General features: G+C 29.1%; 6 protein-coding genes across 17 annotated transcripts; 3 read left to right on the forward strand and 3 right to left on the reverse strand.

Annotated features, from left to right (window-relative positions):
* Window positions 1-103: 103 nt before the first annotated feature.
* Window positions 104-1,610, forward strand: Selt (selenoprotein T). Its single transcript, XM_076774114.1, has 4 exons — window positions 104-401; window positions 545-674; window positions 1,137-1,320; window positions 1,406-1,610. Exons 1-4 carry the CDS (start codon window positions 268-270, stop codon window positions 1,516-1,518), a joined length of 561 nt encoding a protein of 186 aa, XP_076630229.1. The 5' UTR covers window positions 104-267; the 3' UTR covers window positions 1,519-1,610.
* A 1,413-nt stretch (window positions 1,611-3,023) lies between these two features.
* Window positions 3,024-6,613, forward strand: LOC143346594 (P2R1A-PPP2R2A-interacting phosphatase regulator 1). Of its 2 annotated transcripts, XR_013080447.1 has the most exons (6): window positions 3,024-3,903; window positions 4,094-4,157; window positions 4,412-4,812; window positions 4,891-5,034; window positions 5,106-5,527; window positions 5,629-6,613. XR_013080447.1 is itself a non-coding variant. In XM_076774825.1 (5 exons), exons 1-5 carry the CDS (start codon window positions 3,794-3,796, stop codon window positions 5,425-5,427), a joined length of 1,041 nt encoding a protein of 346 aa, XP_076630940.1. In that variant the 5' UTR covers window positions 3,024-3,793; the 3' UTR covers window positions 5,428-6,613. The 2 variants fall into 2 exon arrangements, 1 of the variants encoding a protein (XP_076630940.1); XM_076774825.1 differs by having other exon boundaries at window positions 5,106-6,613.
* A 96-nt stretch (window positions 6,614-6,709) lies between these two features.
* Apc7 (anaphase-promoting complex subunit 7) lies at window positions 6,710-10,025 on the reverse strand. Of its 2 annotated transcripts, none has more exons than XM_076774823.1 (7): window positions 9,872-10,025; window positions 9,600-9,749; window positions 9,139-9,462; window positions 8,668-9,077; window positions 7,972-8,386; window positions 7,582-7,856; window positions 6,710-7,178 (listed from the first exon to the last, which is right to left on the reverse strand). In XM_076774823.1, the coding sequence occupies exons 2-7, from the start codon at window positions 9,666-9,668 to the stop codon at window positions 6,956-6,958; spliced, it is 1,716 nt and encodes a 571-aa protein (XP_076630938.1). In that variant the 5' UTR covers window positions 9,669-9,749; window positions 9,872-10,025; the 3' UTR covers window positions 6,710-6,955. The 2 variants fall into 2 exon arrangements, with proteins under 2 accessions (XP_076630938.1, XP_076630939.1); XM_076774824.1 differs by having other exon boundaries at window positions 9,600-9,673; window positions 9,754-9,958.
* A 337-nt stretch (window positions 10,026-10,362) lies between these two features.
* On the reverse strand, window positions 10,363-15,961 carry Atg3 (Autophagy-related protein 3). 4 transcript variants are annotated; one of them, XR_013080500.1, is made up of 7 exons: window positions 15,751-15,961; window positions 14,718-14,906; window positions 13,920-14,180; window positions 13,608-13,757; window positions 13,327-13,454; window positions 12,323-12,474; window positions 10,743-11,363 (listed from the first exon to the last, which is right to left on the reverse strand). XR_013080500.1 is itself a non-coding variant. In XM_076775127.1 (6 exons), exons 1-6 carry the CDS (start codon window positions 15,820-15,822, stop codon window positions 10,509-10,511), a joined length of 963 nt encoding a protein of 320 aa, XP_076631242.1. In that variant the 5' UTR covers window positions 15,823-15,961; the 3' UTR covers window positions 10,365-10,508. The 4 variants fall into 4 exon arrangements, 3 of the variants coding, with proteins under 3 accessions (XP_076631244.1, XP_076631242.1, XP_076631243.1); XM_076775127.1 differs by lacking the exons at window positions 10,743-11,363; window positions 12,323-12,474 and adding an exon at window positions 10,365-10,671; XM_076775128.1 differs by having other exon boundaries at window positions 10,734-12,474.
* Window positions 15,962-17,722: 1,761 nt separating this feature from the next.
* Window positions 17,723-19,470, forward strand: LOC143346623 (uncharacterized). The gene is made up of 5 exons (XM_076774887.1): window positions 17,723-18,222; window positions 18,297-18,432; window positions 18,497-18,620; window positions 18,685-18,796; window positions 19,132-19,470. Exons 1-5 carry the CDS (start codon window positions 18,090-18,092, stop codon window positions 19,149-19,151), a joined length of 525 nt encoding a protein of 174 aa, XP_076631002.1. The 5' UTR covers window positions 17,723-18,089; the 3' UTR covers window positions 19,152-19,470.
* Window positions 19,235-24,904, reverse strand: Twy (fas-binding factor 1 twitchy). Of its 7 annotated transcripts, none has more exons than XM_076774884.1 (14): window positions 24,581-24,904; window positions 23,774-23,952; window positions 22,815-23,476; window positions 22,387-22,614; window positions 22,093-22,290; window positions 21,788-22,002; window positions 21,554-21,716; window positions 20,990-21,281; window positions 20,644-20,876; window positions 20,301-20,444; window positions 19,965-20,129; window positions 19,719-19,876; window positions 19,464-19,593; window positions 19,235-19,387 (listed from the first exon to the last, which is right to left on the reverse strand). In XM_076774884.1, the coding sequence occupies exons 2-14, from the start codon at window positions 23,907-23,909 to the stop codon at window positions 19,319-19,321; spliced, it is 2,793 nt and encodes a 930-aa protein (XP_076630999.1). In that variant the 5' UTR covers window positions 23,910-23,952; window positions 24,581-24,904; the 3' UTR covers window positions 19,235-19,318. The 7 variants fall into 7 exon arrangements, with proteins under 7 accessions (XP_076630999.1, XP_076630998.1, XP_076630995.1 ...); XM_076774883.1 differs by having other exon boundaries at window positions 22,093-22,326; XM_076774880.1 differs by having other exon boundaries at window positions 22,093-22,614.
* Between the last annotated feature and the right edge of the window lie 156 nt (window positions 24,905-25,060).

Consider the following 25,060-nt stretch of genomic DNA (forward strand, 5'->3'; position numbering starts at 1 on the left):
TTTTATTTATTATATATTCAATTCACTCATTTGAATAACTTTGATAATCATCAGTACATATGGTTAGCTTTGTTTCATTCGATTCGGCTCAGGTCGGTTCAATTCGGAAATCGGAACTGCTCTGCTTAGCAGCATTAGCAGCAGATAGCGAATGGATCGTTGTAGGTACATGCAGAAAAGTGCAGGTTGGCGTTTATTATAAGATATAAATTAAATTAACCATTTTAGTTAAAATTTATGTTTGACGTAATTTCAATGACGTAAAGAATGATGCGTCTTATGAAATTAACTCTGTGTTTTTACATTGTTTTTTGTGCATTGAGCACCAAAGCTGATGACAATCAAGTTTCATTAACCAAACTCGGCACAAAAACAGGACCAACGTTAAAATTCTTTTATTGGTGAGTTTTAACAATTCTGCCGCGAAAATAGCTGCTTTTACTTTAGTTATTTGGTACACTTCGATTTTGTTTGCTTATATGTGAAACTGTATTAAGTACATTGATTAATTGTATATTAAAATTTGTATTGTTTTCTTTTTCAGTTATTCCTGTGGATATAGAAAAATCTTTGAAGACTATGTCAGTGTTCTTCGACAAAAATATCCAGAATTACAAATTGATGGAGAAAACTATAATCCCCCTGGATATAATATGCTTATTGCTAAAATACTAGTAACTATTATATTATTTAAAAGATATAATAGTTTATAGGATTATTTTGTATCAGGAACATTATTATGCTTCCAAAACTTTCATTAAGAATTTTACAAGTAAAGATCATACCTCAAATACATTAATTGACAAATTTGCTAACATTATCTTTATGAAATAGCAATCTTTATTCTTATAACATAATTATTTGATGTTTCAAATTAGAAAATTATTCAATAAATGTATTATAGAAATGATTTAGCTTCTGGAATTCTTGACAAAAATTTCGAAAATAAAATTGTATTTTCAATATAATTGACAATACAATTTCATTTTCTTGTAGGTAATAACAATGATTTTTGATAGTGAATTATTTATATGAATATAGTTCATTACCAGGCATCTATTTATTTTGTATATTCTTTTTCTACTTGCTATATCTAATATACAATAATTGTTAATATATCAATTGTTCTTGTTTAGGGTCTTGCTAAAATCTCACTAATAGCTCTAATAATAAGTGGATTTCATCTGGGACAACCAGTGCCATTCTTTTGGCAATGGTGTATACACAATCGATTCTATTCATGTATGGTGATATTTTTCATTTGTAATCTAATAGAAGGACATTTCATATCATCAGGAGCATTCGAAATACATTTCAATGGTAAACAATATTTTGCTTTACGATAATGATAATTACAGTTATATCAAATCTGTCATTTATATTTCAAACATTTTTTATATTTTAGATGTTCCTGTATGGTCTAAACTTGAGACTGGAAGAATACCACGGCCATTTGAACTTTTCCAAATAATAAATACTAATTTAAATATGCAATATACAGATGTAGATATAGGATAGATTAATTTTAATGAAAAATCCAATGACATTTTTATTTCTACCAAATGTTAATTACTATGGTTATAAAGCATGCGTTTTTGCATTTCTATGAATGTTAAACACATTCTCGTTTCCATGTTTCGCATATGTGTTTTATTATAAATCTTGCTATGGATATCAGATTTTAGTTGAGATGATGCATACAAAATAGAGTCCGTGCGAGCAAAACTGCAATAAAATCTTTTTACATTGCACAAGGACATTTATAATTTTCCATCCTAATTTACGAATTGGGAAAGAAAATAAACAATGCTGTGTAAAATTAAAAGTACAAATAAAACACAAATGATTCCTTTTCACACCTTAAAGTATAATTTAGTAATATATTCGAGATTTTTACTTAAAAATGTATGGGATTACAGATACTTTTTAAATATAAATTAAATAGATGTTGTTGTTCATTAATATTATTGTATCAATAAGAAATATTTTTAAAATGATAATTTCAATAATTAAATATTAAATTTATATAACAATACAATAAGTAATTATTTTCGCAAATGATTTTTGAAAGAATGGTATAAATAAAATTTATTTACGAAAAAATTCTTTTACGTTTAAATTGAATAAAATTAAGGCTAAACATGTATTTAAATTTGTATAATGCAGTTGAAGTAGAAATTTGATTAAATAAAATTTGAATACAATGTATTGACAGAATGCTTTATATAAATTTTAAAAATGTTGTGCAAAGAAGTATGTATTTTTTAATGAAATAAGTAAAGGAAACTAAATTATCGCTTAACACAAAATTTACATTAAATTTAAATATACGTTATTCTCAAGTTTACCCAAACAAACTCAAAAACATATATGGAACAAAATTATATTTAAAAATATAAATTTGTTTCCTACAGTTTAAATCCGATTTTAATAAATGCATGATTAAATTGAGGGTAACATACAATGAATTATTTATTTGCACTTTATATGTACGTATATCGAATGAAACGAGAGAAAAATAAAATATTTGAATGGTGCTGAATATTCATAAAATAAACTAAAAATCGTTCAAAATTTAGATACGTAAATAAATATATTTTTTATTTTATTTTTATAAAAACAAAATCATTATTTTGAAACTTGTAAATTTAAATGTAAGACACAGTTTATACTAGCAATTAATATTATATTTAAAAGGTGTTTATAATTATACACTATTGTAAATCGTAATAAATATATTGAAATTTGTGATTGAAAAGGCGTTCATTATAAGGACACCCTCGTTTCATACCATGGATCATACAAATTCATAGTAAGAAGAATATTATACTCTTTGTATTATTTTTTAACAAAATTATTATTTAATTTAAGAAAAAGATATCATTATATACAAATTGTTTCGTTCGTAATTATAATAAAAATTCGAATCATTTGAATGTTCGCAGTATTATTGAAAATACTCAAATGTTGCGCCTTTTGAAAGAAAGAGAGAGAGACAATGATTTTAGAAAAGGATCATTGAAGATATTACAATTCTTTTCCCTGCTTTCCCCTTTTCGATAATTTATACGGTAACTAAGTTTTACGATCCGTTCATGTATTCTTAGGTCCATGGACTCAACGAAGTCACAAGGCTACCAACAAATTTAGTGTGCTTCTTAATCACGAAAGATTTTTCCTAAGAAAGTAGAGGGATCGGACCCAAGTTCGACATACGCGTGCTTTACGATAAGAAACGATAGGGGTTCGACAGTCATTCGGAAAAATTACAACTTGCTTACAGTCAGTGATATCGTTGGAAAATCAAAAGTTACGAAATAAAACCAAGTTGCAATTTCTAACCCGGTTTCTACACGGTGGTTCAAATAGGAACTAGAAATTAAGAACACTCGAATTAGTTTCTCTACCTTGCTGTTTCATTCCCCTACTATGTATACTTTGGATTTGACAGTAATTCTTCGATAATTTTTTAAATTTGTTATTTCACTTTACGGAGCTGGAGATTGAGTGTAAAGATCTTGCGCTAAGAGCGTGTCAATTTGTGAAACAAAAATCAGCGGCAGAGTTTAAATGAAAGCTCAAATGCGGCATCTTCTCAGTTCTCGTGCCAAAAGACAGGATTTGCTATTACTGAATCTTGGAACAACAATAAAAGACATACGTTTATCTTGTGCCAAGAATTAATTATTGGTCTGCTTCGTGAACTGCACTGTTGTGTACGCTCCAATGTACTTCAATTCCTTGAATAGTGTTTCCACACAGATGCATCGACAGATATCTAGTCTGGAGGATCATGGATGTTGACTGCACGATAGTCAGTTTGAAACGATCTAGTAGCGCACCCATGATCAACAAGATTACTGCAACAATGTCTGTGACCTCACCTTCCGCCACTGCACCAAGGTATTCATTGTCAACTATTCAACTATTATACCCGTATAAGTCAATAGGAATGATTACATTGATTCCACACTCAATATGTACAAAGTTGATTAATGACTCAATGTAATCTGTATGTAAAAGTTTGTTATATTTGATTAACCAAAATATTTGCAATAGTTTTCAGAAAAATATTGATTTTAATTGTTTTTAGGGATGTTCCATCGAATTTTAATATATTTTCAAATTCACCTCGCATACGACGCTTCAGCACTAGTGTAAGAGTATACCTTTTTGTACATGTATAATACCTAGGTATATTTTAATATTTCAAAATTATTATGAAATAATCAATCACAAAACTTAATATAAGCATAATGATTATATATAATTAAAATGATTTTTAACAACAAAGTATAAAGAAAATAGATAAAATATTAAGAAGTAAAGAACAAAACTTTTTTTTATATATAGTTGTTTATATTTTGTATCATTTATTGTTTATAAAATCATGAGGTATTTATTTTTGTAGAGTTCTGGAACTGTTCCTAGGCTAACTCCACGTGTAAGTCAGTTAAGGCAAGAAGAGTGCATTGGTGTTGCTGGTCGCGAAGCAGCACATGAGAAAGAAATACACAGTGCCATGCAAATATCTCAATCTTGGGAGGATCTCACAATCGAAGCAGAAGGACTGTCCTTCAAAGATTCAGAATCAACTTCGTTACAATTTAAAATAGAATCACGGCCAATTGCAAAACGAGTTCTTGATCCACTCAGTATCAATTTATCTGTAAATGGTCAAACTACATATTCGTCTCCATCACCAACAAGATCTAATATTGGTCCAAGACAATGTTATTCACCTGGTGTTCATGCAGTTGCTTGGAAGAATAACTTATCTCCTAGCCCTACCAGGAAAGCATTTGCTACAAGGTAAATTTATTTATATATAAAAACAATATACAGAATCCGTATAAGCTAAATTCTTTGCAAATTTAATCTGGTATTCAGACGGAGTTTAAGTCCTATTGCAATACGACCAAGTTGTTTAGCTTCGGTAAAGAGAAAATTTGAATTGGATGACTCTGGAATGGATCATCAATTACAGCCACCCACGAAACGTACCTCTGGTCTACTAACTTCAGCCACGTCTAGGTAACTTTGTTACTTACAACAATAAACTTTTGAAATCATCTGTATCCATATATGTATTTTTTTTTATTCAGATTGGATGTGGCAATATCTAGTCTCCATCCAACTATTAGTTCGGTCGGGACTTCGGAATCGTGTTCCAGTCTCGATTCTCCTGGTTTCTCCTTTCGTCCTGTAGATAGTCCCTCTCCCGGTCCTGGTGTCACTTCGATTGTTAGTGATGATCCATCTTCTTCCTCTTCGTCCTCATCTTCTTTATCTTTTTCTTCTTCTTCCCCTTCCACTTCTTCCTCGTTTTCTTCTTCGATCACTTCTTTCACGGAAGGATCAGGAACGCAGGTCAAAACGTTTGAAGAAATCCGGAAGGAGCAGATCACGCGAGAAAATCACGGATAAAGAAATACATATAGATGAATTTTCAAAGAATAATGTGTATCATTTTGACGAGGAACTTTTCCTTGTGAATTGTTAAGAATGATCATTGTAGCGATCAATTGTATGTATTGATTTTGCCCTAGGGGTATTTTTTGAACTTAATGCCCAACTGTTTTCTGGTCATTCCTATTTATTAATTTTCGTGTCCTGAAAATTCTTCAGATATGTATCAATTACATCGTAAATGATCATAGACTCGTTGAGATGCTTACAAATACTACTTTATCAAATAAGGGTGATGCGATGAGATACATGTACAAACATATAAATACACATAACGTGAACGCAGTTCGAAGACCAAAGCGAGCTATTTAGGAAATACGCGTGCTTCCTACCTTTAAGACTGAATTCTGCGTTTTCTAATACATCGAATCCAAACGTTCTTTTTTTCTGTAGGGAGGGTACGTATACATGACATTCATTTTAACCCATACAACAATTAAAAATAAGTCATGACAAGTACGGCCCTATTCCTCATTAAATAACCCTGCCAACTTGTTCTCTGCGCGATTCCTGTTTTCTCAAAATAGGTAAATAGCTTATGTACGATATATGTCGATTGATGAATTCGCGCATTAATAGTATTATTGATTCCATGAATCTCCAATCCTGTATAGTGTGTAAATAAACTATCTGTAGTATGTACTTTTAATTCTGTGTATACAATATTTCTGAAAACAAATGATATCATAGAAAATGAAACTGTACGTTTTGGACGAATAAACACAAAAGATTGATTTAAATATTAATTTTCTTTTTCTTAAAATTATGAACTAATATCTTAAATTTATATAATTAGTTGTAAAAACAGAATGATTATTACATTAAATTTTTCATCAGCCTGAATTGTATGCATTCGTTAAAATTAATCTGCTAATTAATTAATAGCAACTTATGTGTAAATATTAAAGTCCATTTGAATTCACCACGGGTATTATAATTGATCTTTGATTGTATTGTAAGACAAAATCCCAGCAATATCAAAATATTTTTAACCAACACAGTAATTATAATAAGAAATACACGGTATATTTTAACTTACTTTTCTCTAATTTTTTTTGCAGAAAGATGTACAGAAAAACATTCTATGCGTATCGCAATAGAAGGATTTAATGAAAAACGTATACTTAATATTTTATATCCTAAACTGAATTTAAGTTTTATAAAATTCAAAATTCATGTTTCCATCGTGTATTGATATTTCTATCGAATATCATTATTTTTCAGTATTAAACAACCAACAATTTTTAAAAACAATTTAATAAAGAAATTGGTAACATAATATTTTTGTTACAGATGTCTTATTTGAATGAAATATTACATAAAATTATTGATATTTCTTCACGGAGACGAATTTAAAAGATCTATTATTTGTATTTGCAAGTCGGTAACAAACATAAGAAATATATTTATATGAAATAAAAGTTAATTATTATATAATTTTAATTTAATTATATTGAAACTTAATTTTTTAACGTATCTTTTCATATTATTGACTATTTGCCTCGAGATCCACATCGGACCATACGGCTTCAGTTTCACTTTCATCAGGCGCCTCATCATTATCAGTATCCGGTAAGCCATCGCCGACATCGTAAGTTGTATCTGTTTGTTCCTCACCTACAGCCATGTAATAAGCTGAATCTAGCTTATTCGAAGAGTTGTCTAGTCTGTGCATACCTTCCAATGCTCTTCTATTGTTGGGATCTAGACTAATTTGAAATATTATGTTGATTTATGTGAACTTATTATTGTATATAAGATTTTCAGACATAAATGTGAATTAAATACTGTATTACAGAAGATGTTTCAGCAATTGTAATACAACCAGAAAGAGTGATTCTTCAAATAAAAATAATATATCTACACATATGCAATAAATTTTCAGTTGTTTTTCTCGATAACAGAAAGTCATAGTCAAGGTTAAAATTTTGTTGTTCATTGTTGATTTCTGTTTAGTTGTAGAATCACCCCATTACCGGCTGCACTACAATTGTACATTAAGGCGTTCTACAAAATATTGCGAATTTTATTCACGTTACCTTTTAATTATCCTTAAATTCAGTAATATTTATAGTTTAATAGAACATTTATAAATAGATTATAAAAACCTACTTTAAAGCAATGGCATAGTGATCCAAAGCTTTCTCCTCATTATGAACTCTTGCCCAAAGATCTCCAAGCATTTGATGCAATTTGCACGTTGATTGAATTTCCACCTGTCTTTCAAGTAATGTGATTGCAGCTTCCAAGTTCATTTCTTGTTCATATATTTCAGCCAATAAATAAACAGCAGGTAAATAAACTTCATCTTGTAATAATGCCTTTTCCAAGAGATTTTTTGCTTTACCAAGAGAAACTGGATCTTTCATAAGTACGGAAGCATAAAGCTGTAGAAGAATTTGTGTTTATTCACATGTAGTAACTCGCATTCGAATCTATTCATATAATTGCATAAAAAAATGAAGTTATTAACTTTATCCTTTACATATTAAACTTAAATACCGTGAGAACTCTTGCAGTATGTCCAAGCTGTTTACAAGATCCACTTGCAATATTAAGAGCTTCTCGTAATCTGTGCTGTCCAACAAGACAATCTACTAATCCTTTATGAGGTTCATAACGATACGATTTCAGTTGTACAGCATGTCTAAAGTAGAATATTGCTTCTCTGTACTTCTTCTGCTCAATAAGAATATTTCCTCGAAGTATTATTGCTTCTATATCGTTTGAATTTAAGTTCAAAGCTTGTGTCGTTAAAGTATTTGCTCTGCTAAATTTTCCAGCTGCATAAAGAGAGTATGCCATGGCAACATATATTTCTCCAGTACATTCATTGTTTCCTGTTATTATGGGTATCAGTCTTTCAAGATCCTCAATATGATGAGTTTTGTATAATACTGCTGCATAAATATCAACCCTATTCCATAACAATAATTTTAGAAAAATATCTCTTAGAAATTTTCTGAGTTAGTTAAGTAAACTTGATTAACTAAACTAATTATATATGAACAAATACAAAATTTATTTAATAATCCTTTTAAATTGAATGATTTATTATAAAAATTAGCACTCATATTTTTGTATTGTTAATTCATTAATATACATTAGAACAATTATTTAATAACAAAAAGTTTAATTTGGAAAACATTATATTAATATGATACAATGAAATATAATATGATTCTAATGTTTTATTACCCTTTCATAACATCTGGCTCAATAATCCTGGCTCTTCGTAAGCATAACAAAGCATTTTTGTCATCTCCAGCATAATAGTAACATTCTCCCATTGTTGTCAATAAATTGAAATTATCTCTTAGTAGATTAACATTGTCTAAAGACCTTAATGTTGATACTGCATAAGTATATTCTTTATTGTGTATATGTGCATGAGCTTTGATCCAAGTATTCAACCAGTCTAAATTTGAAAGACTGGATGCACAACCTACAATTAATGAATTCACTTCAATTCCTTTTACTCCAAGAGAAAGCAGACCTTCCGCAGCTTCTAAGGCCAATGGACACTCCCTTAAAACTTCTTTATAAGTTGTAATTGCAGAGCGTTCCATTCCTTGTTCTTGAAACATTTTTGCAAGAGCCATATTTACCTTGAAAATACAAATATGTGGTCAGACATAAGTGAAAATCTAGTTTAAATGTGTTGATTACCTTTGGAGTTCTCTGTTTACCAGGAATGCTTTGCAGCACTTGAAGTGCTTCTTGAGAATTTTTTAATTTTAATAAACACAAATGAATTTGAAATTTGATGTCAACATCTGTCAAAAGATCCTTCTGACCTTCTAAAGGTTTTGTAGCACCTTTAGATTTTAATAAACATTTGCGAAATTGTAAAGATTTTTTATAAAGTGCTTCAGCCCGCTTATATTTTCCCAAGTAAAAATGAGCATCTGCATAATAAACGTAAATATGGAACTTTCCATATATAGGTAGTAAATCTGAATTATGCTCACTGAGTGACAATACTAAATTTGCCTGTAGTACAGGAACAATTGCATTAGCCTTAAGGTTTTGATATTTTTTATACGTAATTTGAATTTTAGTTATGATACGGTACAATTTTATTTCCATCACTAATAAGAAAATATTTTGAATCGGTTGTATTTACTTACGAGCGAAATAACATTCGAATATAAAGACTGTTCGTAAAGAAGCTTTATCTGGTCATACAAAGTCGACATTTTTCCTAAAATATTTTTTTAAAGTATAAAGTATAAACTTGGAGTACTAAATAGTGTCTATTATCGAGATTTCTTCTTAACCTACGAAAAATAGAGTTGTGTATAAAATGGCTTGATTAGTAATTCACATTACACGTAACGATACATTAAATATGTTACAAATAAATTATGAAACAGATAAATAAAATGTCTTTGAATAAAACCTTCATTTACAAACACCGAACACGATGATTGATATTTAAACACAGAACATTTAAGTTCCGCCATCTTATTGATCTCTTATAACTAACAAAAGTAACGGACTCTGATGTTAGAATTTGAAAGTTCCTATTTTGGAGTACCTACATAAAGTTGAACAGGTAACAAGTAATTTTAATAAAATTTGAACTAAAAATATTACTGCTAATATGTAGTTTTTGAATTCAGACATTATAATAAATTTTTAAGGAAGCAATTAATTTTTTGCAAATAAATAAGAATTTGTATTAAATTATATATATTTGTAAACAAAATAAAATTTATTTAATCATGTCATTAATTTTAAAATAGTGAAAAACATATTTCGACATTCAATTCATTGTTTATGTTAGATTATATATATTTAAATAAAGGTAATGAAATGAAAGATTAGACGAAATTTTAAGGAATGTTATATGCTAATTAGCCAAATTTAATTTTATATCCAAATATCATGCAAGGATAAATATGTTACAATTTTCAGAACTTAAACGTGTTTATTACGTTATATATTTCACAGTCCTCTTATTTTTGTTACTTATTATAAGCTTATAAACTAAAATCACGATTATCTTCAAGGTACAGTAAAAACTTATAAAGCTCTTAACCAGACGCATTTAGCATAAAATTTTGTGTATAATCGTACTCGACCGTAGGAATTACAGATTGCACAAATTTGAGGAATATTATCAAATACATATGCACACCAAGTTCGCGGCCACCTTCCATTACTGTTTCGATAATTTTCTTCATTACTTCGGCATGTCTGTAATTTTATTTCAATGAAAAAAATTTCTTATAATAATACAAACCATTTACTTAACACGTTCACTACTATACGTCATACTGAGGACCATAACTGAACCAATAATATGTTTTATAAGAATTATTATTCGTTTTATACAATAAGCAATATCAAACACGAACATAAATAATTTATTGCTACTAATCATAAAATACTTAAATAATGTTGTGACGCTGAAAATATTTGTTTATTTATCTATTGTGATGAATAATAGACTTACTTTTGCACCATGTTTTACTATATATTAATACTTTGCGGACAAGTGTCAGCAAATAACCATCTATGCACTTTCTCCGACGCCTAAATACTACGAAATCGTAGTACTTTTATAACTTAAACGTTACAAAACTTTCAATTTAGTTCCAGTTTTGACTTAATTTTAATATCGCTTCACGTTAATACAATGTGCATAATAAAATAAAATATCATGGGGGTGAATGCGGCGTAGAATGCTTCTAACAATAAGAATGTGTGGAAAGAGAAAAAGCGTATTATGTAAGAAAGAGAGGTAGAGCCTTCTGGTTGGCCAGTAAGTATCTTCAGAGTTCCCGCTATTTTTTTCCATTTTATTAATGTCCATGAATCGCAGGAGGCTCTTAATGTGTATCCAGACATTATCGCATTCGGGTAATTAAGATCCTTTACACAAGTTTCTGCAATGGACAAATATTTTACAGCATTGGAGTGATCTGCATTAGCTTTCTTTAGAAGATTCAGATACTTCATAATGGTGGTGCCTGGGACTGTCTTTAATCCTCGATGAGAATACCATTTTAATTTTATACTGACAAGTTGGGAAGAATGGAAAAGAATTTTTAAAAAGGTAAGAGTGGTTTTAAATCCCAGAGCTTTAAAGAAGCTCCGCAATTCCTTTAACGAACATTCATCTAACCGATCTGCAACTTCTTCTAATCTACTTTCCAAAAATGAGTTAATAAGAAACGAAGACTCAACAAAGACTGAAGGAAAAGGTTTAAAACAGATGGAAGTCCCAGGTCCTTGTTTCATGACCTAGAAGGATGGCTTTCGGATAGGTTGAAAGGGTGATCTCCTACCAGATAAATATTTTGATTTAGACGACTTTGGTGAAGGTCTTTTCCATTTCCGGGATTCTTTGGAGGATCCTAATTAATTCATGATGTCAAGTGTTGGACAAATAAGAACAAAAAAATTGTGCTAACAGCCTTTCTAATGACTTGGGGATAAAGATGGAGAGCGAATAGAAATAAACAAATGTACAAGTTTGAGAATAAAACTCACGAGAAAGGATGCCTAATTATATTTCTTCTCTCCGAGAAAAAGCGAATTGGAACTAATGTAAAGAGTTGCGTACTAAACCTATATGACTGATGTTTAGTATTGCAAGTACTATTGTATGTAAGAACATTTTCTCTTGGGTCCTTTCTATTTGGTTTCAGTCTATAATATTTCAGCAACTTAACCAAGGACTAGACCGGGTTCAAACAATCACAAAGGCAAACCGTAAAAAATACACAAAACACGATTATATCTGTTTTTTTCACGACAACGTTGCGTTACCATGTCGCGAAATTGCTTCGCCAATCCATTTAAACACTAGGCTTAGAAATTGTGCTTCATGTGCCATATTCACCTGACTTTGCCCTATTAGACTTCCACCTCTTTCGAGCGTTCAAACACTACTTTTGTGGGAAGAAGTACGACAATCAGTCTCAACTTAAATCTGATATCTCCAAGCTCTTTCACTTGTAGCCATCTGAGTTCTGGGCTAGGGACATTGAGTACCTATCCAACATAGGGGACATGTGATAGTTAATTGCAGCAATTATATTGTTAATTAAAATTCTAATTCAATAAAAAATAAAAGTTTAAAAACTATTGTTATAAAACTTTCTCAACAAAATATTATCATTGGTTTAATCTAAGAAAACGTGGGTTCCTTTGTGCCTGCCATTACAGGTGAACCGATAATTATGTAAAGTAGTAGTTATTGAAAATATATGTTGTTTCCGTTTATTATTCTAATCGCCTATTGTTTACGAAGATAAATAATATTTTTTAGGAAACGCGTGGTTATTGATTCAGTTATGCTTCTCACTGTATCTGTGATTCTCATGAAAGACCAACGACATATATCTGCAACAGCAATGATTTTTTACTTTATGTACTTATAAACCAGCCATGTCCAACTGCCCAGAATTCGAGCACGGGCAATTTTATCCGAGTTCAACAGTGGGAACATAATTCACAGAAAAAAATCACTGCGTTAGCGAAGAAGCAACGTGCACTCCATACACGTGATTCATATTCACAGATTCTACCACACCATGGACATGCTCAGTGAAATCTGTGCATTCGAGCGCACTAGAATTTTCCCAATTGAGCATCGAGTTGGGCATGGCAGTTGTAAACAAATAAAGTAAGAACTATAGACTAGTATTATATTATGAATGACATACTGTTTAGAATACTCAATTGGTCTATTTAGTACATTTTATTTGTGCATGATTGAAAGCACACACTACATTAAATAAACTTACTATAAATGTAGCATGGTCTGTAGCAAACAATTTACCAATTGAATCGTTGAGCAAACGTGTTAAAAAGTTTAAAAACAATTTAATTACTTAAAATTACCTGCAAGGATGAACAGAGGCCATTGGTGGTCCAGGTATATGGGGATGAATCTCCATTGTAACAGTTTTCTTGGCATGATCCTGACTAACATCCTCATACATTTCTTCCACTGTTAGAGGCTTGCGATTCTTTTGTAAAAAGAAATTGCATTAAATTTCAAAACCTCTTGAAGTATTAAAAATAATTACTCTTATACAATATAATCGAGATATATTATATTATGTATGAAATAATATAATGAACTACTATTACTGCTGAATTTATTAAGTGAGAAAACAAACCTCATCGTATCCTGAAAGCCACAATCTGGGTGTTTGATAATATTTATCGTATGTAATGTATAAATCATATGTACGTGTGTGAATGATTTCTCCTTCAGAAAATAGCTCCCATTTTTCCTTGGCAGGTTTCTTTGTGGTTTCTGCTGCAAACTTAATTTAAATATTTATTATATTAGAATATGTTATTAAGTTTAAAACAACCTATAATATAATGTATGTAAGAACTCTGTATACATAATTTATACTATAATGCTAATTGCTCTACCTATTTATGGAATATACTTTTGACACAATTAATATGTAAAGAATTACTTTATCTTGTTCATCCAGCATTCCACTGACTTCAAAAGCTTCCATATCTGCAGCATCTTCATCTTCGTCTTCATTATCGTCGTCACCTTCATTATTTTCTCCTGCACCAATTGACTGAGAAAGTTGTGTTTCTTCTAAAGTCATTTCTGTTACTCTTTCTTCAACTCCACCAAGACTAGTATCATAATGGTGTGTATCTACCCAACCACCTTCTGGATCATCTGCTTCTATAATGCATTCTTGTTCTTTACTGTATTCAATCTAAAATTTAATCACAAAACTTATGTTACATTTAATATTATACATTTATTTAAAATCTTCACTAAATATTTTAATTTTGTAATCAGCAATCTTAAAAAATGAATATTCTTTGCAGAATGTCATATAATTAGGTGCAAATGATATAAATTTGTAACTATGAAATTTTGATTGATATATTATTATACATTATTTATAATTAATTTGTAATTACATATTGTATAAGTAAATAATGTACAAAATTACAATATTTTAAATTTAAGTACACAGAGTTCCTATGAAGGAAGAAACTGTTTTGATCAAACATTTTTGTAGAAATAATGATAAAAACAATTATTTAAATTGTATTTTTTTAAATTATTTACATTTATTTTAAATATAGACATTACTCATAATATATGTTCAAATTATTTACAGGACTATTAATTTGCTAGAAAGAGTTTTTGAGACTTTAGAATGTAGTAAATCATACTTTGAACTATATAAAATTATACTAAAAATGATTTGACAATTGTTTTATTGTGTCAGAAACAATAGTACCTGTTTACATCTGCGAGTACAAGGAACATTACGAGTTAATAAAAATTGTTTGTTTTTGGGAAGATATGATTTCACTCTATCTTCATCACCAGTAGCCCACTGCCACGTTGGACAATGATGTACCAAATGATCACCTGCTGCTACAAACTCCTCTGGTGTTAATACTCCAGTTTCTCGAAATTTACTTTCCTTTAATAGCATAAATTAACATATGAACCATAATATAATATATTACTTTTTCAATGAGAATTATTCAATTTATAAATAATATGTACTTTAAAAAATATCTTAATTAAAAAACAATCTAATAAAAAAATTTAGACATCTGATCCAAGATTTTTTCAAAATACAAACATTTAAATATTGAGAAAACAAGCAATTTTTAATTAATGTAATATAATAGATTGTACAAAGTCCTTAAAGATAATCGAATTGAAGTTATAATAATATAAGAAGTAGATAAATATGTTTAAATAATAATAAGTTAACTACAAATACACACGTGCAAATAAAAAGTTTTTTGTGCTAAGCTTCATTAAAAACATTATAAAAACAACAGCTTGTATATACTAAAAAAAGTAACTTTTAAAAATTCATTTTATTTCGATTTGTCACTTTTCCTGTTACATAGAAATTAGGATATTCGTTAAATATAGTATGCTATTTCACAATTTCATTAATAAATAATATTATTCATATAATAATTTATTTATACATTGAAAACAATGAAATTATACATATATCTTTAAATTATAACTGCTTTAATTATAGCAAGAGAATAAATAAAGGTATCCATTATCTATTGCTAAAAAATATGAAAGAATTTATTACAATTAATGTTTAAAAAAATCTAGTTTATTATAGTTTAGTTTAGTGTCAAAAGCAGGTAATAGCACAATTTAAACGATTAATTAGATGCTGAACAACGATAACATATTCATTACATAAAATTATGTGTCATGTTTTAACATACTTTTACCGATTATTTATTAAGATATCTATTGCTAAGTATCATATACGCACATAACCATACCTTTAACACTGGGGTTAAGTACTCGGCAACACCAAGCGCAGTGCCTTTTACAGAATTAATAACACTCTGCATTGCAAATTTGTTCAGGAAGGTACTCAATTTTATTAAAAATGAGAAAGATCAGAAAGAACATTCACTAAGTGCAAACATTCGTATAATATCAACAGTATCCAACGTATTTAATGTTACCAGACGGCAAACCGGTGCTTAAGGAAACTGCTCCTTCACTTACGTACACAATCACCCACGCGTACGTGAGCTTCGGTGCTTCGGACAGCTTCGGGGATTCGAGAAAGAAGGCGTATGTGAGCCTTTCCTTCTCGTTTTTGAAACAGCTAAGATTCAACTCGCGTCAACCGGTAATCGGTATATGACTTTGAGTCTTCACTAACGGGACATTTTTATTTTTCGATCATGTATACCATGTATACCTCGTTTGTGGTGTATTATATAATAAATGTATTGTTTAATGGAACTTTGTAACGCATAAACTGGAATATTAACCTCGTAAAATATCAGTAGTTTTAGAACAACCTTCTCGTTTAAAGAACACTGGCTTTAGAAATTATAGTTAACCAAACTATTGAAATTGGTGAAGCTAACAAACGTAGAAAAGTCTTTCTTCCCTTAAATGACTGTACAGGATTCCTATAAGCTTTGTTGCGGCTCGCGATATTCGATGAATAAATTGCCATTCAACATCGGGCTCGCGTCTTCCGAAAATAGATTAATATTTCGGATGGAGGATAAAAGGGTTTTGTGAGACTGTGATTTGATTTTATGCATTTATTTAAGATAATCAATGCGACGGCTATGTACACTAATTTTATGTTTGATGATACGACTAAATTATAGACTTACAATTGGTAATAATGCGAGAATGATGTTTGATCGTTGACGTGCAAGAACGAAGTCAGAATGCTGTGTAATAGTTTGAGTATTAGAACAAACTGTGTTAAAGAAAACTGTGATGCTATCTCCTCCCTTCCAAGCACCCTTGCAACGATGCCCTTGGAAGGGGGTGCGTGTCACGTCGGAGCGAAGACGTCGCTTGAAGACGTTGGAGAAAGTTGCCGCTTTTTGTCGACGAGCAGGTCAACCTTCTCCAAATTTGCAGTTAGGGAGGCTCATGGTAGTGACCGTGTACGCGATCAAAGAATTTTCCCTACCATGAACCTCGTCTTGAGCGCAAATCGAGGGGATGGTCGATTCCGCGCTCAATAAACTTATTCTAATATTATTAAGCATTTTTTTATAGTCGTAAAAAACACTAAGAAATTCACTAAAGCAGTAGTACTCTAAGCATGATATTTGTTAGAAACTGCGATGGTATCTAAAAGCCATATATAATGATTTTATAATTCAAGGTTTTGGCCAGGTTTTCTCAATTTCATCCCAGCGTGTGAATCTCGAAAGTCCTCCTTTGAAGATTGTTATGTTAGACTTGAAATTGTATGTCAGTTGATGTAAGTCGGATTTCAACTGTTTCGAGAACAAGAAGTAAAAGCTTACATTCGCCTTCTTTCTCGAATCCTCGAAGCTGTCCGAAGTGCCGGAACTCACGAATATATAGCTGTACAATGTGTGCGTAAGTGGAGGGGCAGCTTCCTCTGAGCACTGGTCTGCCGTCTGGTAACACTGAACGTATTATCGATTCAGTCGAACATATGGATAATATACATATCCAGTATGTACAATGATCAGAATGATCCTTGCCGTCTAAGGAGAAAATCACCAGCGCAGGCTATCCCTTCTCCTTTTTAACATATTAGTGTCGCATATGCGTTATCACGTATTTAATTCTCTTGTTTTCAAATAAATTGATAAAACGTTATTAACGGTTCAATTTCTTTTTAGAGATTCATAGATAACTTATATTAAGAATATAATAATTAAGAATACATTTGCTTGATATTAAATGATTAAAAATGCGCCAAACGGTTTGGCCCAAACCTAATAATTACGGACTCTCTGGCTTATGGCATACATACATATAGCTCGAAACGTAAAAATACCTGGGCCGTCGAGATTCGAAATTGTATGCCGCGAAGACGAACTTCAGCTGTTCAAGAGCAAGAAGGAAAGGCTCCTGTTCACGTTCTTTATCGATTTCCCGAAGTTGCATGAAGTGCTGACCTGGTCTAACATGTGGCTCGTGCGGTAGGGTATGTTGGCTTTCCCCACCACTCCGTTAAACGCTAAGGAAGTTCGTCGTTACTAATGTCGATTTCGATCATCGAAATTCGATGCACTCAATTATGCCCGATCTGGCCATACTGGCTTGTGGTGTTCTGTGATTTGTTTGTTTTGTGTCTTGTTATATTTGAAGGTTTTTTAAAATGGAAAATATTGAGGAACAAATTGACCTTTGGCATAAAAAGAAAGCAATCCGTGAAAAACATTTTGCGGAAATGAAAGAGAAACAAATTTTAAAATATAATAATACAATGAACACTGTAAAAACTGTAAAAGGTGTTTGTTTTTATACATAAGAATATTGTTTTAAATAATTTGGAAATTTAAACCTGATTGTACGTTTATTACAGATGAGGCAAATGATTGTAAAGAAATTATTAGTAACAATCTTGATCGTTTAGCAACACATAATCACACAATATATAATTTATGTATTGATAATTCTGAAAATATTAAGGGATTGCCAATTCCACATAATTATCATAAGTATGTCAAGTTTTAAAGAATATATTTTTGTATTATTTAAAATCTCTAAAATATCTTCTTTTAGACATGCAATTGTGATGTTCTCAGAAGTAGTTCATTTCATAAATAAATTCCAGAAAGTCTATAACAATTTTGATAACAGTATCAAAAAAAGATATGTCAATTCTGTGGATCTTATTGATGAAATTGTAAGTTTACTTTTTGTGAATTAAACTAGAGAACAATGTTTAATATTTTCTGCTTTTCTCCTAGATATTTTATACACAACATATAAAAAGTGAATTGTTTAAAATAAAATCTTTACTTATTGAAGTAGATACATTACTAAGAAATATAAATATATTGCAGTATATGGTTGATAATGGTAAGTTTAATTCTATTATAAAAAAGTGGTATACATATTTTCCATATTGTTTACTAGTTAAGTTTATAACTGGTTTTTTTAAACATTTTCTTGAAATTTCTGGATAAATTTAAATACTGTTGTATGAAAGTAAATAGTCAAAAGTATTTAATTATATCATTCCTACCTGAAACTTTTGAAATGTTTGAAATAGGCTATTCAAATAAAGATCTAAATTTATTATACATTAATTATATTTAAATATTAAAATGCTCATTCTTTGTGAAATGTTTAATGACATACGAAATTATTGTAAGAATATTTCTAATTATAAATTTTTAATTCCGTATTTATAGATGAGGATATGGAATTCTGAAGAATATTGTCCTGTTTCAAATAAGGGAACTATGTTTTATCATTACACTCATTTTCTAAATATTGATGTACAATTTAACATGTTTAACATTTTATTATTAAATTTTATACATAATTTGGCATATTTATTTTGTCATAAAGTATTAATCAAAAGTTTACATGTCATCATTAGGTAATTGTATCATAATTATCATCGAGATTTAATTTTAACATAATCAGATTTGGATCTACGATCTTCTGCAAACAATATTTTTAAATAAATAATATAATGAATTTGAGAATATTAAAAAAGAAATAAGTGTTATTTTCTTACCATTAATTCTGAAGTGATTTTGGACGTTGAGTGCATAACAGAAAAAGGCAATACACCATTTTGAAAATTATGTGGAACATTTATATCTCTTTCCGGTTTTTCAGTTTCACAAGACACTGATATCATTCCTCTTTAAAATAAAGCCATGTTTAAGTATAAGTAAATATACTTAAAGACGAATAATGTTCTCAGAAATATTTTATAATTTTCAAAACAATTTCTTTAAATTTATGAACATATAATGTATATACTTACTTTGCGACATCGTATGTTTCATTTGTTATTTTTTTTTCTCTTGCCGTTATTGCCTTAAACTGCATGTGTAACAGACCAAGTTTTTCTTTATGTTGGTTTTCTAAATATTTTGCATCTTTCAAAGCTTTTGTTGCTTCTTCCTTTTTAATTAAAGTTAACTATATGATAGCAAAATAATATAACATTAATCTTTGAAAATTTAATAAAATAATTATAACTACTATAAACATATCTGGTAAACATTACTCGTGTAAGGTCTTCTAGCTCCTTGGCACGCAAAATAAGCAGATTTTCTTTGTCTTGTAGAATCTGTTTATGAGCATTAAGTTCACTAATTTTTTCCTGCCATTTTAATTTTTCTTGATTAGCACAAGCAGTTACTTCTTGTGTAGTTTTAATAGCAGCTTCCAACTATGCAAAAAAAGTATATTTTTTTTGTAGTTATAATTTTCAAGTTTTTGTGTTCCTTAAATAATTATTATTATTGTTTTATTATAAAACTTATCAATATATAGATAGAATTTTGTGAACATAATATAATAGCATTTATTAATCTACATAATACTTAATAATCTTTTGTACCTCTATTTTTGCAATATTACCACTATTAGTTTTGAATCTACTTAGAATATCTAACTGTGCTTTTTCTGCTGCTACTGTTTCTCTTTCTTCTATAAGTAATTTTAGTTGCCTCTCTTGTTCTTTCATCCAGGATTCCTTTAATGTCTACAATCATAGTATACCTATTAATAGTATAAACAAATTTTGGAATGCATGATTATTTTGTATCACTACTTATATCAATTATTAGTTTTCCACAAGAATAATAAAAATAAATGTTTTTATAAAATCACAACAAGATACATATACATATATCACTAACACTTACTATAAACTTTTCTCAATAACAAAAATTCAATTGTACCTGTAAATAATCTCGTTCCCATTTTACTTTTTCTTCAAACAATTCTCTTTCTCGTAAAAGGTTTGCTGCTCTGTTTTCAAACAATTCTTGTGACTGGTTGTTCTGTGTTGTTTGTTTTTCTAATTCAGTTACAAAGTGAGTAATACGAGTGCTGAATTTCTCTGTCATTTCAACGAATTTATTACGATGTTCTTCCAAAACACTATTCTGATTTTTTAAATTGAACTGTTGGGCTAGAAACATTTATTACATAACATATATAAAATAAAACCAAGAGTCGTTCAAAGAAATGTTAAGTATCTTTTTTTGTAACTACACTGTTAATACAGTTACTTCTTAAAAATACCTTTCATATCTTCCTCATATGTTTTCAAATAATTTTCTCGACGTTCCATTATTTCGTCATTTTTTAGCTCTATTTTTTCTTTGTTTTTCTGCATACTTTCAATAATTAAATTAGCTCTTTCCAACATATCTTCTATATCAAACTTTCGACTTGTTACAGTTTCTATTATTTGATTTTCTGTCTCCTTAGCTTTACATATACTTTCTATTATATTAGAATATTCGCTATGTATATGTTTTATGTGTTGCAAATGTAGTTTATTACATTCTTCTATACGTTGAGCATGTTCATTCTATTTAAATATTTTCAAGTTACATAAATAAATGTATATTTATTATTTTACAAATTTATATCATCTTATGCAGATATGTTAAAAGTAACTTATAAAATTGATGGGAAATTAACTTTCTGCTATTTTAAATAATAATAGAACTATATGTTGTTATAAAATATTTTACTATAAACAAATAATATAATAAACTCTGATTTCTAATGTCAATAATACAATCAAAAATACTATCAATAATAAAAAATGCTACTTAAATATATTATAGAACTATTAACCTTTAAGTTATGAATTTCTTCCTTACACAAATTTTCTATTTGCAACTTTTCACTCCTTAATTTTTCTAATTTTGCCATGTAATCTGCTTCTAAAAATTCGACTTCCTGTTTTATTCTTTCTTCTAATTTTAACATTGCTTCTTTTAAAAACGAAATTTGCCTTCTAAAAATTAAATTCTTGTATTGCATTTTACTTTATACTTACAATACATTTAAAATATATTACAAACATACTCATAGAATTCTGCTTGATATGCCACCTCGTTATTATGTTTTTCATTTATAGTGGATAATGTACTTTCTAATTTAGATATTTCTATTTGTAACATTTTTATTGTACTTTCCATTTCTTCTTTCTCATGTGTTAAACATTTTTCACTTTCTTCTGATTTACATGTCGTGTAAACAGATGTAGTACTTGATACCGAAATAGGCTGAGCCATTAATGTCTTGAAAAGAAAAATGTTGAGCATATTTTAATCTTATTTAACATTTTCCTGGTTTGTAAGAATCCAATGATAAATTTAAAAAATGTTTACTTGCATGTATTGATTAATACGTTCTTGTTGCATTTTTATTTGTTTTTCCAATAAAAGTTGCTTTTCAAGTTGTAATTTTAGGAACGAATTAAATTGTTTTTCTTGATTACATAGTATGGAACGTTGTGCATCTGATACCTTGCTCAACTGTTCATTTTGTTGAGAAAGTACAGTTGCTGTTCTCAATTCATGTTCTTGCTGTTGCATAGTCATAATTACAGCTTGTTGATTAAACTGTGTACCAAATAACAATGAGAAATTTTCTGGAAGAGACACAGCTTCTGAATCACTTACACCAGTTGTCACTGCATCTGTTGAATTTTTAATATTCTGAGATTTAATATTTTCATTAGAAGTAGATTCTTTTCCAACTTTATCAGATAATCTATCCTTTAATGGTATTCCCTCATGTATTTCGTCCTGTTTTTTTTCCTCTACTTTCTTTGTTCCACCCAACCATTCTGGTAAATTTTCTTCCAATTTTGGATTAGTATCTTTACTTGATACATTTTCACCTGTTAGCTTAAAAATTGAAAAGTAAAAAACATTGAAAATTGGAAGACATAGTTAAAATATGTTTATAAATTTTATTATAAGGGTTAACTAATATTGTGAAATACTGAAATATTTAAATGTAAACAATAAATTTTCTATTCAAAGAAAGACATCTTGTTGCAGACAATTACTTTTTTTTAAATATGCTATTATTTAAATATAATTACCAGTTCAAAATTTTGGTCAGATAATAAATCAGTGGGTAGCAAACCAAGAGGATCATTTATGATTTTTGTATTCCTTCTACCTCTACGAGATTCTCCTGCAGAAAGCTTAGGTAATTGATTGACAGGTTGTGATTTTGATTTTTGTGCAGTATTTGCAAATTCTGCAGTTTGAATTGAAACTTCTGATTCTACTTTTTTAGTATTCTTAGGAATAATAAAATCCATGGTAACAGATGAACGAGGTTTATTTTCAAATAAGTTTTCTCTTAATGATGACCTTCTTGATTTATCATTTACTGTGTCTGATTTATCAATTAAATTCGCTAAAATATCCTCATCATTTACAGGTACAGTTTTTTTCTCTTGTACATGTTTTTCTATAGATGATTCTCTTTTTAATAAAACAGGAGTACTCATAGTAGCCAGATCACTGCTTGGCTTCTGTGAATACAATTGATAAACATCTTCATGCTCAAAATTAAACTTTGATTCCAATTCATTACTTAATTTGATACTTGTTGCGGATATAACTGGTGTTTTTATCTTAAACAAATCTTCCATCAAATTACTTTTAGTACCAGTTGCAAATACATTCTTCTTTTCTTTTAAAGAAATTTCCTCGTCAGATAGCAAACCAGTTAATAAATCATCTTCATTAGCATCTGTATATCAACAATATTTTTTAATAATTTTAAAAAATTATATAAAAACTAATATAAGAAAAAATTGCATAAACAATTAAAATTATATTTGTAAAATGTAGTTATACTTATACATAATGTGTATATGAAAAAACTATTATAATTAACAAATTGCTAAAAACTATATGTATATGATAGCTTAAATATTTATGTTTCTATAAAAATAAGAGATTGTATCTTAAAACTTGCAATAGTAAAATAATGCTTAAACACAAATGTCTGTTTTATTTTTTTGTTTTATTTCAAATGTGAAATGACCTTCAAATATGACCTTCTTTTTCATTCCCCCAACCAATTGTAGATTAGAATCTTTGAAAATACTTGTAGAAGATTTTGATTTTTTAAATGAATTGTTAACTAATTCCATGTCCAAAGTATCCATATCTTCAGGCATGTGTAATTTCCTCCAAATTTGAAGTTTCACTAAACTCAACTATCTACGTGAAATTTAAAAAAATAAAAATGAATAAAATAAAGAAAGATTGTACTAAATGAGTAGTTTTTTAGTTCTTAATTAATTCATTTTTTTTTTTTAATTGCTTTATTAATATAGGAAATGAAAAATATCAATATCTTTAAAGAAATTAGTTATTCAGTTTTTTATAAAATGACAAACATTAGCAAATACTATTAGAAAATTTTGTTCTTCTAAATTTTTTTGTTTATTGTTTTCCAGTCAGGCAAATAGTTACTATAAGAACTATGAATAAAGATAAATGAATTGAATGAGAAATGAAAGAATAATTAGTATTTGATATTTTTTATATCGTTAACATACTTTTAAAAATTAAGTATAATTTCTATTATGAAACATTGAGTTAGTAAGAAATAACTTTGTTCAATGTAGTTAACCAACTTGTTTCAAATCAACACAATTTTTGTTATATGTACTACACATTTTCATTCTTTGAAACCTTTTAAGCTATACTGAAATACATTTCTATATTATTGAATACACCAAAGATAATTATATTGGACACTTGTTTTTGACAAGATACTCTGTAGTTCTATACTCTGCATAAATTTGACAGTTATTTAACATTATGAATGGCATACGATACAGACCGTGCAATCGGTGCAATGAACCGTTAAAATTTTGATCACGTGACAAGCTTTGTTTACATCCAACTAAGTTTATTGTCCCACGAATTGTACAATAATTTGGCTTCACTTAATTACTTGAACTATCTTCTTCATTATAAAATTTAACTACATTATTATGTTAATCTATTATTCTATTATTATATTTTCATAGTTATTCTATTAATAAAGGCTAAGCTTTGATAGCGACTGTATTAATACTATAAAATATTATCGTGGAAAGCTTCACGACCCTCTGACGTGAAAGGCATCTTTTTACGTTAAACAATTGTAATTGAACGTGTTGCGACCCCGTGAACGGTGGGTTAGGGAAATAAGCTCGTGGGACGGTGCCCGTGGAGCGCTGAACCGCTCTGCTCGGCAAGACGCGCGGAAATCAAACTACTCGATACGGTAAAAATACTTCAACAACTTTATTCAGTACTGTTCCTTAGATATTTCTAA

Source organism: Colletes latitarsis, chromosome 10 (assembly GCF_051014445.1).
Source record: "Colletes latitarsis isolate SP2378_abdomen chromosome 10, iyColLati1, whole genome shotgun sequence".
Lineage (NCBI taxonomy): Eukaryota > Metazoa > Arthropoda > Insecta > Hymenoptera > Colletidae > Colletes > Colletes latitarsis.

Bases quoted from the DNA above. Each gene is read 5' to 3' on its own strand.
- Atg3 (XM_076775127.1), bottom strand. From the start codon at position 15,822: ATGCAGAGTGTTATTAATTCTGTAAAAGGCACTGCGCTTGGTGTTGCC. The intron at 13,758-13,919 runs GTAATTCTTTAC...ATTTAAATTAAG, and splicing joins TGCTGGATGAACAAGATAAA to TTTGCAGCAGAAACCACAAA. The intron at 10,672-13,326 runs GTAATTTTAAGT...ATAAAATTACAG, and splicing joins GCCTCTGTTCATCCTTGCAG to ACATGCCGAAGTAATGAAGA.
- Apc7 (XM_076774823.1), bottom strand. From the start codon at position 9,668: ATGTCGACTTTGTATGACCAGATAAAGCTTCTTTACGAACAGTCTTTA. The intron at 9,463-9,599 runs GTAAGTAAATAC...CCTGTACTACAG, and splicing joins ATTCGAATGTTATTTCGCTC to GCAAATTTAGTATTGTCACT. The intron at 9,078-9,138 runs GTAATCAACACA...TGTATTTTCAAG, and splicing joins GTAAACAGAGAACTCCAAAG to GTAAATATGGCTCTTGCAAA.
- LOC143346594 (XM_076774825.1), top strand. From the start codon at position 3,794: ATGGATGTTGACTGCACGATAGTCAGTTTGAAACGATCTAGTAGCGCA. The intron at 4,158-4,411 runs GTAAGAGTATAC...TTATTTTTGTAG, and splicing joins TACGACGCTTCAGCACTAGT to AGTTCTGGAACTGTTCCTAG. The intron at 5,035-5,105 runs GTAACTTTGTTA...TTTTTTATTCAG, and splicing joins CTAACTTCAGCCACGTCTAG to ATTGGATGTGGCAATATCTA.
- LOC143346623 (XM_076774887.1), top strand. From the start codon at position 18,090: ATGGAAAATATTGAGGAACAAATTGACCTTTGGCATAAAAAGAAAGCA. The intron at 18,433-18,496 runs GTATGTCAAGTT...ATCTTCTTTTAG, and splicing joins ATTCCACATAATTATCATAA to ACATGCAATTGTGATGTTCT. The intron at 18,621-18,684 runs GTAAGTTTACTT...CTTTTCTCCTAG, and splicing joins TGGATCTTATTGATGAAATT to ATATTTTATACACAACATAT.
- Twy (XM_076774880.1), bottom strand. From the start codon at position 23,909: ATGCCTGAAGATATGGATACTTTGGACATGGAATTAGTTAACAATTCA. The intron at 20,445-20,643 runs GTACAATTGAAT...CTATGATTGTAG, and splicing joins GGGAACGAGATTATTTACAG to ACATTAAAGGAATCCTGGAT. The intron at 19,388-19,463 runs GTAAGAAAATAA...TATTGTTTGCAG, and splicing joins AAATCACTTCAGAATTAATG to AAGATCGTAGATCCAAATCT.
- Selt (XM_076774114.1), top strand. From the start codon at position 268: ATGATGCGTCTTATGAAATTAACTCTGTGTTTTTACATTGTTTTTTGT. The intron at 402-544 runs GTGAGTTTTAAC...TTTCTTTTTCAG, and splicing joins ACGTTAAAATTCTTTTATTG to TTATTCCTGTGGATATAGAA. The intron at 1,321-1,405 runs GTAAACAATATT...TTTATATTTTAG, and splicing joins ATTCGAAATACATTTCAATG to ATGTTCCTGTATGGTCTAAA.